Source organism: Geotrypetes seraphini, chromosome 6, assembly GCF_902459505.1.
Source record: "Geotrypetes seraphini chromosome 6, aGeoSer1.1, whole genome shotgun sequence".
Lineage (NCBI taxonomy): Eukaryota > Metazoa > Chordata > Amphibia > Gymnophiona > Dermophiidae > Geotrypetes > Geotrypetes seraphini.
The window spans coordinates 142,878,416-142,895,664 of NC_047089.1; the positions used below are offsets into that span (position 1 = coordinate 142,878,416).

Sequence of the window (17,249 nt, forward strand, 5' to 3'; positions counted from 1 at the left end):
GGTGAGGTCTTGGATTGGGAAGCAGAAGATCCCCCGGGTAGGGAAGTTGATGACCCTTCCGCTCTCCGTCTGTTTCATAGAGAAGAACTTGCGTCCTTGATTTCTAAGGCATTGCAGGGTTTGAATATTTCTCAGGATGATGCTAAGGTGTCGGGTAACCCCCTGATGGCAGGTACACGTAGGCCACCTAAGTCCTTTCCGGTGAATGAAGCCATGCAGGAGCTGATCTTGGCGCAATGGGATACACCGGAGGCCAGTTTAAGAGTGGCAAAAGCCATGCGGCTCTTGTATCCGGTTGACCCGACCGAACTTGAGAAGTTTAGGTTACCTAGGGTGGACGCCTTGGTGGCAGCGGTTACTAAAAAGACTACCTTGCCGGTGGAAGGGGGGGTTACACTAAAGGATGCGCAGGATAGGAAGATTGAATCTTCCCTAAAAATGTCCTTTGAAGTGGCTGCGGTTACCTTACAGGCCGCTATTTGCAGCTCTTATGCGGCGCGAGCATGTCTGCAGTGGGCGCAAGGGATGACCGATAATTTAATGGAGGCTGGGGGTTCTGTCCCTTCGGAGCTGGCTGATTTGGAGTCAGGCTTGGCTTATTTGGCAGACTCCTTATATGACATTATTCGGGCGTCTGCGAAACAGATGTCTCTTTCGGTGGTATCACGCAGATCCTTATGGCTCCGTCATTGGGTGGCAGATGCTGCATCCAAGCTTCGGCTGGTGAGACTCCCTTTTAAAGGGGGTTTATTGTTTGGAGCAGATTTAGATAAATTGGTGAAGGATTTTGGGGATACCAAAACACAGCGTTTACCGGAGGATAGGGCTAGGCCCCCGGTGAGGTCCTCATCGTCTAGACCGCGCTTCAGGGATGTTAGGAGATCCAGGTCTGGCAAACCATTTTTCAGATCTGCATCTGGTTCTTTCTCTGCTTTGAGACCTAGGTTTCAGCAGAGGAGTTCCTTTCGTACGACGAAACCCTCTTCAGGTCAGCCAATGCGTACCCCAGCAAATCGCACTCCACAATGACGGGGGCTTGGTTCCCTCCGCCTTTCCCTTAGGGGGCCGGCTTTCGGCGTTCCGGGCGGAGTGGGCCACTATCACGTCAGATCAGTGGGTGTTGGACATTGTTCAAGAAGGGTACAAGTTGGAGTTCGCCTCTCCCGTCGTAGATTCTTTCTTGGTGTCCCCGTGCAATGGGGCGGCCAAGGGAAACGCGGTCCGCATGACTCTTCAGGTGCTGCTCGATCTGGGGGCGGTGATACCGGTGCCCCCGGAAGAGGTAGGCCGCGGGTTATATTCTCTTTACTTCATTGTACCAAAGAAGGGGGGGGTCATTCAGACCGGTGCTGGATCTCAAAGTGGTCAACAGATTTCTCAGTGTTCGCCATTTCCGGATGGAGACGGTACGCTCGGTTATTGCGGCTGTATGACCGGGAGAGTTCCTCACGTCCCTAGATCTCAAGGAGGCGTACCTCCATATCCCGATCTGGCCTCCGCATCAGCGGTATCTGCGGTTTGCGATTCTTGGCCAGCATTATCAGTTTTGGGCAATGCCCTTTGGCCTGGCAACGGTTCCCCGCACCTTTTCCAAAGTCATGGTGGTGGTAGCAGCCTTTCTACGCAAGGAAGGGATTCGGGTACACCCTTACTTAGACGATTGGTTGATCCGCGCCTCGTCCAGACAGGAGAGTTTGTCGGTAACTCAGAGAGTAATCTCTCTCCTTCAGTCGTTGGGGTGGATCGTCAACTTTCCCAAGAGTTTTCTGTCCCCGACGCAGTCTTTGGTGCATCTGGGGGTGCGGTTCGACACGGCTCTGGGGAAAGTGTTTCTACCCCGAGACCGGGGAGAGAAATTGCAGGCTCAGATTCGCCTACTTCTCGGGTCGGCCAGACCTCGGGTTTGGGATTATGTACAGGTTCTGGGCTCCATGGTGGCGACTCTGGAGGTGGTCCCCTGGGCTCGGTGCCACATGAGGCCCTTACAACAGTTTCTTCTCTCTCGCTGGTCCCCAGCTTCTCTGAACTACAATGTGCGTCTCCAATGGAGTCTTCGAGCAGCTCGCAGCATGCAGTGGTGGCTCCACAAGTGGCATCTGTGGAGGGGCATGCCGTTGGCCACGCCGGACTGGGTGGTGGTTACGACGGATGCCAGTCTGCTGGGCTGGGGGGCCCAGTGCCTGCAAGCTTCAGTGCAGGGGGTGTGGTCCTTAGAGGAGGCCCAGTGGCCCATCAACTTGCTGGAATTAAAAGCGATCAGGCTAGCGCTGCAGGCTTTTCAGTCCCTGGTTCACGACAAGCCGACCAGGATCTTTTCGGACAGTGTCACGGCGGTCGCTTATGTCAATCGTCAGGGGGGCACCCGGAGTCCGCAGTTGGCCGAAGAAGCAAGGAGATTGTTTCGGTGGGCAGAGGGGCATGTTCCGCTTCTGTCGGCGGCACACATTGCAGGTCACGAAAACGTGCAAGCGGACTTCCTCAGCAGAAATCTTCTAGATCCGGGCGAGTGGGAGTTGTCGGCTCAAGCGTTCGGCCTGCTAGTCCATCGTTGGGGGTTGCCAGAGATGGATCTCATGGCCTCATCCCGCAATGCGAAGTTGCCGCGGTTCTTCAGCAGACGCAAGGAGAAGGGCTCGGAGGGGGTAGACGCGTTAGCTCTCCCTTGGCCTCCAAATTCCCTTCTGTATGTGTTCCCGCCTTGGCCTATGATAGGTCGGGTGTTACAACGCATCTCTCTCTTTCACAGCACAGTGATCCTGGTGGCTCCGGATTGGCCGCGTCGGCCGTGGTACGCAGATCTGATTCAGCTTTCAGTAGGCGATCGGGTAACGTTCCAAGTAACTCCGGACTTACTAACTCAGGGTCCAATCTTGATGGAAGATCCGGCCCGCTTTGGTCTTACGGCCTGGCTATTGAGCGGTCAAGGCTAAAGAAGAAAGGCTATTCCAAACAGGTGATTGCCACACTTCTTAAAGCTAAGAAAATTTCGACTTCGGCCTCCTATGCGAGAGTCTGGAAGATTTTTGATGCATGGTGCGGACAACAGGGAATTGCGCCCTTCCATGCATCTCTGCCGGCTATTCTTGCCTTTCTGCAGAAGGACGTAGAAAAAGGGTTAGCCTATAACTCTTTAAAGGTTCAGGTGGCGGCCATTGCCTGTTACAGGGGCCGGGTGGCTCACGCGACGCTAGCTTCGCAGCCGGACGTGGTCCGTTTCCTCAAGGGGGTTCACCATATCCGCCCGCCGGTAAAGCGAATTTGTCCCTCATGGAATCTTAAACTCGTCCTTGGGAGATTGCAGGGGGCACCTTTTGAGCCCCTGTCAGCAGCCACTTTGAAAGATGTCACGCTGAAAACAGTATTTTTGATGGCGATGGCTTCGGCGAGGCGAGTTTCTGAACTTCAGGCGCTTTCTTGCAGAGAACCATTTTTACGTTTTTCGGAAACTGGGGTATCGGTATGTACGGTGCCGTCCTTCCTGCCTAAGGTTATTTCTTCATTTCATGTGAACCAGAGTTTATTCCTCCCATCCTTCCGGAAGGAGGATTGGGGTAAACGATTTTTGTCTTTGCGTCTACTAGATGTGCGACGTATCCTTTTCCATTATTTGGAGGTGACGAATGATTTTCGTCGGTCAGACCATCTCTTCGTGTTGTTCGCGGGTAAGAACAAGGGGATGGCGGCGTCTAAAGCGTCCATTGCGCATTGGATCAAAGAAACTATTGCTTCGGCTTATGTGTTGTCAGGCAAGAAAGTACCGGAGCACCTTCATGCTCATTCCACTCGGGCATTGGCTACGTCTTGGGCGGAGTCCGGGGGGATGTCTTTAGAAGAAATTTGCCGGGCGGCCACATGGTCGTCGGGAAATACCTTTTCCAAGCATTACCGTTTAGACGTAGCAGCCCGTTCGGAGGCTAGTTTTGGTGCGGCAGTGCTGGCGGAGGCAGCATTGGTGTCCCACCCGGTTTGAGTTTGCTTTGCTACATCCCACTAGTCTCTGGATTCATCTGCTGCTTTGCTATGGAAGGTAAAATTATGGTCTTACCTGTTAATTTTCTTTCCTTTAGAAGCAGCAGATGAATCCAGAGCCCCTCCCCAAGTGCACTGGCGGTGTGTAGGTTGTTGGTTTCTTTGTTCCGTTGGGTTATGGTTGGTAATTGTATTATTCGTTTCTGAGTGGCACATGTTCTACTGGAATGAAGTTTTGTGAATGCTCATTCTCCTTTCGGGATGCTTGGGCAACGTGCATAACTGAATCAACAGGAGGAACACCAGGCTTTAAGGCCAACTGTTAATCAGTTCTCTATCTCCACCTGCTGGTCGATGTGAGCTATACCCACTAGTCTCTGGATTCATCTGCTGCTTCTAAAGGAAAGAAAATTAACAGGTAAGACCATAATTTTACCTTCTCCACTAAAGATAAGTAATGTGGTTAATTCAATCCTGTTTATTTTATAGGATTGATCACCTGTACGTCCTGATGCAGCTTTTTTGAAGCGAAACGCTGGCCATCGTAGATGTAGTGGGATATATTTTTTCTCGACACAATCAGCAATGTCCTGATGAGAATATTTAAGCACTAGTTGCTAAATTACTTTCTAGTCTCTCAAAGCATTGTAAACAACCCAGGGATTTCATTGCATTGCACAAGGCTTTGTTTAGTGAAATATTATGAGGAGGTTTTTTATGCTAGTGATTACATTTACCCCTATAAAGCCTCCTATTTATCTACAATTTTAACATATTGTTGGGTTGGAGGAGGGGATATGAGGCTTTTTCCTACCTCGTGATAATTTTCACAATATCAAGCCTGTTTACCAGTTGCCAGCCAATCCCTGCTTTGTTTCCATTCAGTGCTTTGGGAGATTGTTTGTGAATTACTCCGTAGCATTTACATGGTATGTGTGATTGCTGTGCTGCAAAACGTTTTGAGAGTGTGGTTGTATTGTATATTTTTTTCTCATATAGGCTTGTGTGTGTTGGTCTGGAATCCAGAAGGGACATAACAGAATGGAAGATTAGGTTTATACCTTTGATAATCTTTCTGTTAGTCCCTGTAAGATTCCATAAGAACTGCCCTCTCTGTGTACACTCAGTTGTTTGGAATATCCTGCTTCTTTCTGCCTTGATGATTCTTACGGAAACTTGGTGGAATGAGGACAACGTCTGGCACACTGTACTACCGGGATACAAGCTATACCGCAGAGACAGAGTAGGACAAAAAGGTGGGGGTATTGCCCTATACTTAAAAGAGGGAATTGAGTCTACCAGAGAGAACACACTGGTAACGAACAATAAGGTAGAGTCTCTGAGCTAAAATACCAGGAACAAATGGAACGGATACGAAGATCGGCATCTACTTCCGACCTCCAAGACAGTCCGAAGAAACTGATGGAGAAATGACAGATGAGATTAAACACGAATGCAAGGGAGGCAGCACAGTTATCATGGGCGACTTCTTCAATTATCCGAGGATAGATTGGAACCTAGGCAACTCCAGCTGCAATAGGGAGACCAAGTTCCTGGATGCTGTAGGCGATTGCTTCCTGGAACAACTTGTCCAGGAAAATACGAGAGGAAATGCAATTCTGGACTTAATTCTAAATGGACTACGAGGACTGGCACAAGGTATAGAAGTAGAAGGTAACAGTGATCACAACATGATCCACTTCAACCTAGACACAGGAACAAAATATTGATCCAGAACAACTGCCACAGCAGTGAACTACCGAAAAGGGAACAGCAAAGGGATGAGAGTCATGGTGAGGAAGAAAATTAGGAAGAGGTTAAGCACTGTAAATACGCTAGAGCAGACATGTTAAACTCTGGCCCACCGTGAGTTAAAAATTGGTCCGCCAGACATTTTCAACTTTATATCAATCTGGCCCGCCAGCTTGAACAGCTACAGCTGCTGCTGCTCTTCACTCGCGTCTGCCTTCGTCTGATATCCTCTTCAAAGCAGCCTGCTGAGAATCGCTGGCCGGCTGTAGCGAACCTCGCAGGCCGTTGTCGACCTCGGTAGCAAGTTCCCTCTGATGCGATCCCATACTTCAGAGGGAACGTGCTACCGAGGTCGATTGGCCTGCAAGGTTCGCTAAAGCAGGCCAGTGATCCTCAGCAGGCTGCTTTGAAGAGGAGATCAGACGAAGGCAGATGTGAGTGAAGAGCAGCAACCGCTGCTGGCTGGCCAGAGGAGACCAGGAAGCCGGGATGGAGGGATGGTAGGAACGGCATTCCAAATATGAAGGTGAGACCAGGAAGAAGGGGGGAAAACATGCAGGCCTTCGGGATGGGGGCGGGCCCTGGTGTAGAAGTACCCGGAGGGACAGAAGGAGGGGTCCAGATGTGCATGTGCCGGACTGAGGAGGATACAGGCAAATAGGGATACTGGATACTGAAGGGAACAGAGTGACCAAGAAAATGCTAGATCAGGGGTGGGTGAAGAATGACAAAGGGAGATCATAAGCATGGAGAGGGAGTAAGGACACAGAGGGATACTGGACATGTGGGAAGGGAAAACAGGGAGGAAAGTGGAAGATGCTCAATGGAGAGGGGCAAGAGAGCAAATGCTGAACAAAGGAAGGGAGGGATAGAAAGAGAGGCTAAAAAAAAAGGGAATATGTTTTCTTGGAGGGAGAGTGGGGTGGAATGGGGAAGAAATAAAACAGAGGGAGAGAGATGGTGGGCAATGGGATGGAGGGAGGAAGGGAGGGAAGGAAGGAATAGAAAGAGAGAGAAGTTGGACACAAGGGATGGTGTAGAGGGGGATAGAGATACTGGATAGGAAGGTAATTGGGAAGAGAAACGGAGAGATGGTGGACCCTGGGGTGGTGGGAAAGGAGGGAGAGATGCTGGATGAAAGGGTAGTTGAGAAACGGACAGATGGTGGATCTGGGGATGGTGGGGTCCATTGCAGCTGCAAATATGGACACGAAAAAAAGGAGAGATGCCAGACCTCCGAGGGACGGAAGGGAAACGGAAGGGGAGGACAGAGATGGAAGATGGATGGTTAGCACGGAGAAAGAAGAAAACGAGAAATGGACAGGAGACCTTGACAAGCAAGTTATCAGAAGATAACCAGAGCCTGGGACCAACAAAAGGTAGAAAAAATAATTTTATTTTCTGTTTTGTGATTACAATATTTATTTTGTTTACACCACAGAGCCAGTGTGAGGTTGGAGATGTTGTAAACCTATATTTCTGCTAAGACTAAGCCTTAGTCACTTAGGGGTCCTTTTATTAAGGTGCGCATTTAGTGTGTACTAAATCGGTTTAGCGTACCTTAATAAAAGGGTCCAGAGAAGAGCGACAAAAATGGTTACGGGGCTGGAGGAGTTGCCGTACAATGAGAGGCTAGAGAAACTGGGCCTCTTCTCCCTTGAAAAGAGGAGACTGAGAGGGGACATGATTGAAACATTCAAGATATTGAAGGGAATTGACTTAATAGAGAAAGAGAGCACTCCAAGGTGAAGAGAGCAAGAGAGCACTCGCTAAAGTTAAAAGGGAATAGATTCCGTACAAATGTAAGGAAGTTCTTCTTCACCCAGAGAGGGGTAGAAATCTAGAACGCTTTTCCAGAGGCTGTTATAGGGGAAAGCACCCTTCAGGGATTCAAGAAAAGGTTGGATAAGTTCCTGCTGGAACAGAACATATGCAGGTAAGGCTAGACTCAAATAGGGATCTGGTCTTTGACCTAAGGGCTGTCGCATGAGCGGACTGCTAGGCATGATGGACCACTGGTCTGACCCAGCAGCGGCAAATCTTATGTTCCAACAAGTTGACAGATCCTGTGGGGAGTATGCATTACCGAAGGCCTTTCTTGGGGTGTTCATTGCACACAGCAGGTTAGTTCTACATTGTTCCTCAATGTTTCTGAGTTGACTTTGTGCCTGTTTATCGCTTGTTAATATTTTGCAGAGCAAACCAGTTCAAGAATTACTTACGTTGCTGGGGATCCTCTCCTATACCCCCTTGTCATGGATTTGTCCAGATATATTGCTTGGCTTTGGGACTTAGCCTGAGAGGGGTCAATTCCTTTTGTTTTTTGCTGAGAGGTAGCAAACATATCCACTTAAGGGGGTGGAATATGTGCTCAGAAAAGTTTGTGGATTTCTGCAACTTCCGGATTGTGGATTGGGATTGAACACCTAGCATATGGAATCCTAAAGGGACTTACAGAAAGAAGATTATCGAAGGTATAAACCTAATCTTCCAGAACATGTAGGAACTACTGGGTGGGTGGGCCTGAGCCCAAACTGGGTGGGTGAAGCCTGTTGCTTGACTACATCCGTGACATTCAATATATGTAAAAAAAAAAAAAAAGTTGCATTTTTCTAAATTCACCTTGATGTTATGATTGAGGTACTTTTAAGCATTACTAATCGTAATATTTGTCATGATGTGCATAATAGAGAACTGCATTTATAAATATAGTATTATATCAGGGACAGTGTTTATCTAATCTGGTCCTGAACATCACACCTTGACGTTTCTTTAAACAAACCAGTATCACAAATGTCAGCCATGTTTAAATATTCTCTGATTCTGTGTACCAGTTAGATATATAGAAGCATGGCATGTAGAACAGGATAATCATTTGCAACAACTATGCTGCCTCTCTCCTTACATTGAGAAAGTAAGTTTTGTCTCAGTTGTGCATGCCATGATAACATCAAAACTGGATTACTGTAAAGAACTCTACACTGGTCTGAGTACAAAGGGTCTGCACTATCTGCAATTGATTTAGGATGCTGCAGCAAGACTAATCGAAAGTTGTAAGTGACGTGACCATATCACACTAGTTTTGCAAAAACTTAACTGGCTACCAGGGCAAAATTTAAAACTCGTGTGATCTTCAAGGCCCTCAAAGGAAATTCAGAGGGTATTCGAAGAACAGGATCTCCCTCTACACACTGAGGTCCTCCCATAGAATATCCCTAACCACACCCTGTCCAAATACATCACAAGATGATCATACCTGCCAGCAAGCCTTCTTTGGAGTATCCCCCACACTCTGGAATGCACTCCCTGAAAGGCTTCGCTTAACACAAGACTATCTGTACTTCAGGAATCAGGCTCTTCAACCAAGCTTTTAATAAAGAAGTAACTAACTTGGTACACAGAGAGAGAGAAAGAGAGAAACACACACACACACACAGACGCGCCTGCATTGTCACTCAGACCTCTGTTAGCAAATCTAAGTGTACGGCGGTCCACTCTGGGTGTGGGGGAAGGGGTGCATGGAGTGGACTTCTGTAATTTTCTTGTGCTGCCTTATAGCCTGCCAGATAAAACAATTCCTCTAGTTGCCAGAAACAAATGTGCACTGGGAGTTTGGGCAGGCTGCTGCCCACTTTACCCTGGCTGTGCTCAGGCAGCTCAGGGCAGCTTCTTGCTCTGGGCAGCTTCTTGCCCATCTGCTGTGCTCAGGGTAGTTTCTGAGCCCATCTGCACTTCCTGGGCCTGTGGCAAGAGTTGTCGAGATTTGTGGACCTGTGAACCAGCTCTGACAGAAATTAAATTGAAAAAGAGACTGCAGATGATGACATGTGTGTTTACTTGTCAACTATCGAGGCGTGTTTTGAGTTAATTTGCATTAAAAAACAAGCTCATCCATCACATTGATTAGCAATTCTATTCTATCTACTTTAGTTTCACTGTTGTTACAATTACCCATACATAGCTTAAAGAACTTTAAATAACTCTCAAATTTAATTTTTTGTTGGTTTTGCAATTTTATAATTTCAATTATAATGTGCTGTGAAAAACATTTGCTCCATTTACCTCTTCTTCTATTAAACTGCGCTAGCAGTTTGTAGCGCAGTGAGCCACGCTGAATGGCCCGTGCTGCTCACGACGCTTATAGGATCTCTATAAGCATCGGGAGCAGCGTGGGCTATTCAGCGTGGCTCACTGTGCTAAAAACTGCTAGTGCAGTTTAATAGAAGAGGGAGTTAGTGTGCCAGAACTAAAAAAATGTTTGAGTCACTGCTTTATTTCCTTTGAGTGTGTTAAGATGTTTATTTTTTGTAGGGGTTGAAGTACCATCCAAAGATTCTGTGCCAAAGAAGAGACCAATTTATGAAGACAAAAAGAAGAAGAAGCAATTACCTCAAGAAAACAAAGGTAAGAGCACCCTCCTTTGCAATTTTTAGAGTGTATCTGCATCACAAACCATTTTTTTCAATTTGTTTATAAAATCAGATGAGTAATGAATCTTTGCAGCACTTATTTATTTATTTATTTTACAATTTTCTACTCTGAACAGCTGTGTCAGAGAAGTAGTACAACACATTGTGAGAATGATTGAAAAGAAGTGTCAAGTGTTATGCACGTTTTATTGGAAACGTATCTTGTATAAACTGTTTTTTAAATCGTCATCCTAAGATTTTTGTGAGTTTCCCAAATATCTCTATTCTCATTTTTTCTTTGATCTTTCCAGCACCTTTTAAGACATTTTTGAAATATGCAGTAAATAATAGAACCTTTATGAGTGTTAAGAGCTGTTGGGGAGAGAGAAAAAAGGGAATATTAGGGTACCAGATAAAATCTTTGGAAGTATAGTCAAACCTCGTTTTGCAAGTGCACCGGTTTGTGAGTGTTTTGCAAGATGAGCAAAACATTCCCGCAAATCGTGCCTCGCAAACCGAGTGTTGACTCGATTTGCGAGTACCTCCCCCCCCCGCGATCCGGCATCCCCCGCTGAGCACCCAAACAGCATCCCTTACCCCAATTTGGCACCAGCACCAATGCACAAGACATGCTGGTGCCAGTGCCCGAAGATCCTCCCTCTTGACTGTGCTGGGCTGGGCCTTGAGCATCTGCCCATGCTCAAGGCCTTCTGGTCTCGCTCTCTCTGAGAATCTCGGAGAGAGCGAGACCAGAAGGCCTTGAGCATGCACAGATGTTCAAGGCCCAGCCCAGCCAAGAGGATCTTCGGGCACTGGCACCGGCATATCCTGTGTGTTGGTGCTGGTGCCGGTGTCAAATCGGGGTAAGGGATGCTGTTTGGGTGCTCAGCGGGGATGCTGGATCGCAGGGGGGGGGCATGCCGGATCACGGGGGGGGGGGGTGATGGCGTTTCTTGGGGGGGGGGTGAGGGGGCATGGATCAGGGCCGGTGGCCTCAGGGCGCGGGGGGGACACACACAAATCAAGCGAGTTTCCATTCATTCCTATGAGGAAACTCGCTTTGATATACGAGCAATTTGGTTTACGAGCATACTTCTGGAACAAATTATGCTCGTAAACCAAGGTTCCACTGTGTATTAAATTAAATTTTCTTTTTCTTTTTTTTTTTTTTTAGGAGGTTTAGGGTTTAGGAGGAAAGAGATTTTGTTCTCATACTCTTTAATGCCCACTGACCATTTTAGTAACTGCCTCTGGACCAACTCCATCCTGTCAATATATATATATATATATATTTTTTTTTTTTTTAAAGTGCAAGCCTTGAGAAACCTAAATTTTTGAATTAATGCTTTGGGATGATGAAAAGAAAATTGAACTGTTCATTTACATCTATACAAAATTAAGGTTTTGAAACTGCCTTTAAATAGTATTAAAAACACCACTGGAGTTATCTTTGCTGGCTCCGTTCCATATGAGCTATTTTCTACATGTGGCGGATCCGAGGATGCATCCTTTGGTGTCTCACTACCCCATTTTTACGCCGGCCAGTAGGACATGGAGATGGGTCTGTAAAACAGCCAAATTGTCTTCTAGGGTGTCTTTATATTTGCCTATACAGGGCAATGGAGCTTTCCAGCCGGGCATGCAAAATGCCACCTTTCTTAGGTGGCAAGCACAAGGTCTACAATATCTTTTTCACCTGTTTTCAGAGGAAGGGAGCCTGGCCACATTTGCTGAGCTGCAACGAACTTTTGACCTACAGGCTAATGATCTCTTCGCCTATTACCAGATCCGTCACTATGTTCAGTCCCTCCCAGTGGCTGCCCTTACTGAAGTCTGCAGGGAGGCGCTTTCGGAACTCTTCAGCCTTTCAGCCCAACAGAGGATTCTTCTACGATTTCATATTGTAGGGATCCGGGATTGCCAACCAAGTACGAATCTGGATATATTAGCGACAGCGTGGGCTGAGGACTTGCATTGCCAGTTGACTGCTCAACAGTTACAACGAGTCCTGAAGAACATTCAGAAGGTGTCACCCAATATTACTCACTGGGAAATGCAATTGAAAATTGTTCTTAGACTTTACATTCCACCGGAACGTGCAGCCCGGATGGGGATTACTGCGTCGCATTCTTGCCTGAAATGCAATTAGGCTCACGCATCTTTGAGTCACATGTTTTGGGCCTGCCCCGCATTCCAACAGTTTTGGAGACATCTTGGCCTATATACCACATCGCTTTGGGGAAGGCGATGGCTTCCGCAACCGAGGGCGTTATTTGGATTTTATAATATAGCCTCGCCCAAACCCAGGGGAATGTGTCAGCATTTATCTCCAGAGCCCTTTTGATGGGAAAAAAAGCCATCCTCACCAACTGGCTCTCCCGTGATCCCCCGTCATATGCACAATGGAGATCCCTAATGATAGTGCACGCAACACTGGAGAGACGCATGGTGGGAGACTTGACTCTTGGCCCGGGTCGCAAATTTTGTCAGGTGTGGGAGCACTTCTGGCAGGACCTCACACCGCGTGCTCGCAGTAGACTTTTGAATCTTTAAGATTTTATTCCCACTCTCAGCTGTTGGACTGGCCATGGATTCTTGGGGAGGGGAGGGGGGAGGGGAGGGGGGATGGGAGGGGAACTGATTATATTGTTGAAAATGTTATTTCCTGACTGGTACTACTGTTTGTATTTGCTTCTTACTGCTGGAATAATAAAAATCATTTAAACATAAATAGTATTAAAAATCTCTTGGGAGATCTCAAATATGCAGTGCGTGCAAAGAGATCAAAGAATTCTGTAAAGAATGGGGAAATTTTTTTACAAAACAAGACTAGAAAGATTCTTAAGAGCTTCCAAATTATTTTCTATAGCTAGCTCTTAAGGCGCTGTGTTCAATTCCCACTGCAGTTCATTGTGACCCTGGGCAAACCACTTAACCTTCCATTTGCTCAGGTACAAAAATAGATTGTGAGCCTACTAGGGACAGAGAAATTATCTGCATATAATGTGTAGAGTGCTGTGTATGTCTAGTTGCACCATAGAAATGATTACTAGTAGTAGCTCTTTCTGCTGCAGGAATGTTTAAATATTGACTGATAGGGGTACACCAATTTTTTACATCTGCCATATTCACTATTTTTTTTATTTATTTTGAATGTAAAAAAAAATCCACTGTAAATAATAATTTTCAGAAAGATGTTTACCTTTAGTCAGCTTTTGTTCACTTAGGGCAGTGTTCTTCAAGCTGGTTCTGAAGTATCCCTTAGCCAGTCTTGTTTTCAGGATATTCACAATGAAGATTCATCTTTATTGTCAGTTCATGCCTGCAAAGTACGTGGTTTTCTTTTAACTATACTTTGACAGGAGATGTAATACCATTTTGTTCTTTAACCTTAGAATCCATGGAAGTGAACACTCCAACAGAAGACCTTCCTGAATCACCTGCTGTGGAAAAGGAAGAGATACCTATTTTAGTGGAACAGACAAGTTAGTACTGTATTCTTGAGTCATTGGTCTAATTTGATTTCAGCTTTTTCAGTTGTGGTTAAAAACAGTGTCTCTTAATGATTAAAATTTCATAAAGTTAGAGCTAGAACTAGCACAGCCTGCTTTCCAAGATGCATGCATTCTTAGCTTGTAAGCCTTATTTCCTTTCAGAAGGATTGAAAATGAAAAACAAGTGGATGATAGTAATTCTGTCCTGAAAAACAATTTTTTTAATAAGCATCTGAGGAAATGCCTGTTGGCTTTCTTTCCCCTTGTTCTTCACTGTAAGTATTTCTGGATGCTTTTAAAGTGGCTCCTAATGAATAATTTGGAATATGATGAAAATATGATGGAGACTGTGAAACTGCTGTCCATTTTCTTGGCTCCAGTGTCCCAAGTAAATTCTGTCAAAAACTGGAATTAGAATGCACTACACTGTTTCAGATGATGTGTCTATGCCAAGGGAAGAAAATATTTTTAATAAAGTGAAACTGAGTGGCCATATCTGTTTGGTGAAAAGCAGCTTCTCCCCATACTCTTGAACATTTAATTGCAGTAAAGGGTATTGGATCTGTTACTTATGTTTATTTGCACCCAATTGGCTACTTTAATTCAACATAGAAATAAAGTATATACATTATCAATTAATCAATAAACCCCACTGAAAATATACTAAAGGGTTGACAATCAATTTTTCCACTACCTAGCTTTACATTGGGTAAAGTCAATCATTTTGTATCAACTAAAGCAGCCTCAAAAGGGTAGCTTTTTGAGAATGCATTTGAATATTAGTTCCAAGTTTATTTAGGAGTGTGTGGCGCAGTGGTTGGAGCTACAGCCTCAGCACCCTGGGGTTGTGGGTTCAAACCCCGCGCTGCTCCCTGTGACCCTGGGCAAGTCACTTAATCCTCCAAAGCCCCAGGTACATTAGATAGATTGTGAGCCCACCAGGACAGATAGGGAAAATGCTTGAGTACCTGATTGTAAAACCGCTTGGATAACCTTGATAGGCAGTATATAAAAAAAAAAACCCCTAATAATTTAAAATTTGTTAATCCGCTTATTCAGACTTCTAAGCAGAGTACATTTTAAAATGGGTAATACATAAAATATGTCTAACAAACATAGGGAAACCAAACATAGTCAAATTGACATATTGGAACAGGAGGAATGGGGCAGGAACTACATCAGAAATAGGACAGAAGACATATAGGGTGAAGGGTAATCTGGCCTGAAAAAAAAGATTGTGAAAATTAATTTCAAAGCATCCTTAATTAGGATGGTTTATAAATCAAAAGTGTCCTTGAAAAGGAAAGCCTTTAATTTTTATTTAAAATGGTCTAGAGACGTTTCTTCCCTTAAATGGATTGGTGCGGAATTTCAAAGTAGGGGTACAGTTACTGCAAAGATTGATGAACACATTGTGTTAATATGTCGTAAAGAGGGAATGACACGGAGACAAATTTTTCCCCGTCACTGCAGGAACTCAATTTCTCGTCCCGTCCCCTTGAGTTTTGTCACTGTCCCTGCCACATTCCTGCAAGCTCCGCCTTAACCACACAAGCCTTGAATATTTATGATTTTAAGTGTTTGAGGCTTGTGGAGATGAGGCCAGAGCTTGCAAGAATGGGGCAGGGACAGGAAAAGAACTCACGGGGAAAAATTTGTCCCCCTGTCATTCTCTAATAACAGATGCTGAGTGTTTGAGAGATCTTGTTGGAGTGTATGATATAAGAAGTCTATTTATAAATTCAGGAAGATTGGTTGCTTGAGCTTTAAAGGTTAAAAGAAGAATTTTATATGTAATTCTATGCGAGATAGGAAGCCAGTGTGCATTAACCAATAGTGGAGTCATGTGATCATATTTCTTTGCCTTTGATATAAGTTTGATTGCTGTATTTTGTATTATCTGCAAACGTCTAAGTTCTTTTTGTGTTATACCCTGTGCCAGTGGTTCATCACATAACCCTCATGGCACACCCAACCAGTTGGTTTTTCAGGATATCCACAATAAATAAGCAAGAGAGGCTTCATCACCTCCCAGCGATCAGGGAGATTTGGCGTTGCTGACTGCCGGGGAGGCTGGGGATTCCCTTGCTGCTGCAGCAGTGGCTGCAGGTGGTCCTAGTGCGGCAGGGTCTAGTTGGACCTCATTACCGCTTCTTCTTTCTGGAGATAGTTTGTCGGCAGGCCTTCTCTCTGTTTTGGCGGGAAGCATGGCCATTTTGCCCGTGTTCTCAGGTGACCTTCCTTTTGTCTTAGAATGACAGAAGCAGGTCTTACATGTGTCTTCTGCTTCTGCTGTGAATTCTGTATTGCTGCTGGGGGGGGGGATTGCCCTGATTTTGTGTTGGCCATATATAAGGCTTATTTACAGGCGGCTGGGGGTCCTGCTTTTGTCCCGAGGGTCTTCAGCTTCCACGGCCACCCCCGTTCAGTCTCCTGCTCCAGCTACTTCTGTTTAGCCCCCTCAGTCAACGTCCAAGTGGCCGCAGGTGGCTTGGGACGAGGATCTTTTTCCGGCTGATCTGGATTCACTGGATGAGGGCTTGGATCTTGGGGTGAACCTCCAGGATCTTCTGGGGGTTATGATGATTTGAATGGTTGATTTTTGGCAAGGATGCATCGGTTGTGCGCATTTTTCACTTGGAGAGCTGCAAGAGCTTATTCAGGTGTCTTTGGTTTGGCAATTCAAAGAGGAAGCTAAGGACCCCCCTCGGATTGTGGACCCTCTGCTGTGAGGGATCTGGTCAACATCCTGCTCTTTCCCTATGCATCAGGATATTTGGGATGTGGTGGACGTGCAGTCCGTGGCTTGGCTCTACCCCATTCCTGATGGGGATAGAGATACTTTTAAGCCTCCTGTGGTCGATGTGGTGATCTCTGCAATCACTCGAAGACATGCAGTACCAGTTGAGGGCAGTTCGGCCCTGAAAGACCCTCGGGACTGTAAGATCTCTCCTTAAACAGAGTTTTGATATGGCTTCCTTGGCTGTCCAGGTGGCAATTTGTGGCAGTCTTGTAGCCCGGGCTTGTTTCCAGTGGTCTGAGCGGGTCCTGGACTGTGAGTCGGCTGACTGGTTTTTAGTGGATCAGGAGGTGGCTAAGATTGAGCTCGGCGCTTCTTATCTCTCTGATGCCATGCATGATCTGTTGCGGACCTCAGCAGAGTCCATAGCCCTCAGAGTGGCAACCTGCTGTACCCTGCAGCTTCGGGTATGGTCGTCAGATGCAACATCTAAGTCTAAGCTCAGTAAATTTCCCTTCCGGGGCTCCTTTCTCTTTGGGGAGGAGTTGGATAAGCTGGTTCAGGCCTTGAGTGACTCTAAAGTGCTTTGTGGGGTAAGTACCATCCTGACAGAGGGTTGTCCCCTTTTCCTTCCAGAGGTCGCTTCTTTCAGTGCATGCAGTCCTTTTGGGGAGCCCGCAGAGGGGGAAGAGACTCCTTCGGGGGCTCCTCTTTGGCCCGCCCATACCAATGACTTGTTGCCGGTCCTTCCCCCGGTGCCAGTCAGAGCCCGGTTGCGGGAGTTTTACCGGGGGTGGACCAAGATCACAACAGATCAGTGGGTCCTAATGGTGATTTGGGACGGCTATGCTCTAGAATTTTCTTGTCATTTGCCAGATTGTTTTC

General features: G+C 46.2%; 1 protein-coding gene across 2 annotated transcripts in view; it reads left to right on the forward strand.

The window, feature by feature from the left end:
* EIF5B (eukaryotic translation initiation factor 5B) overlaps positions 1-17,249 on the forward strand; it is a 372,530-nt gene that overhangs the window by 134,345 nt on the left and 220,936 nt on the right. For both annotated transcript variants that reach the window (XM_033950652.1, XM_033950653.1), the window contains exons 7-8: positions 10,033-10,125; positions 13,526-13,615. In XM_033950652.1, coding sequence (XP_033806543.1) covers positions 10,033-10,125; positions 13,526-13,615 — 183 coding nt within the window. The remainder of the gene's footprint in view (positions 1-10,032; positions 10,126-13,525; positions 13,616-17,249) is intronic.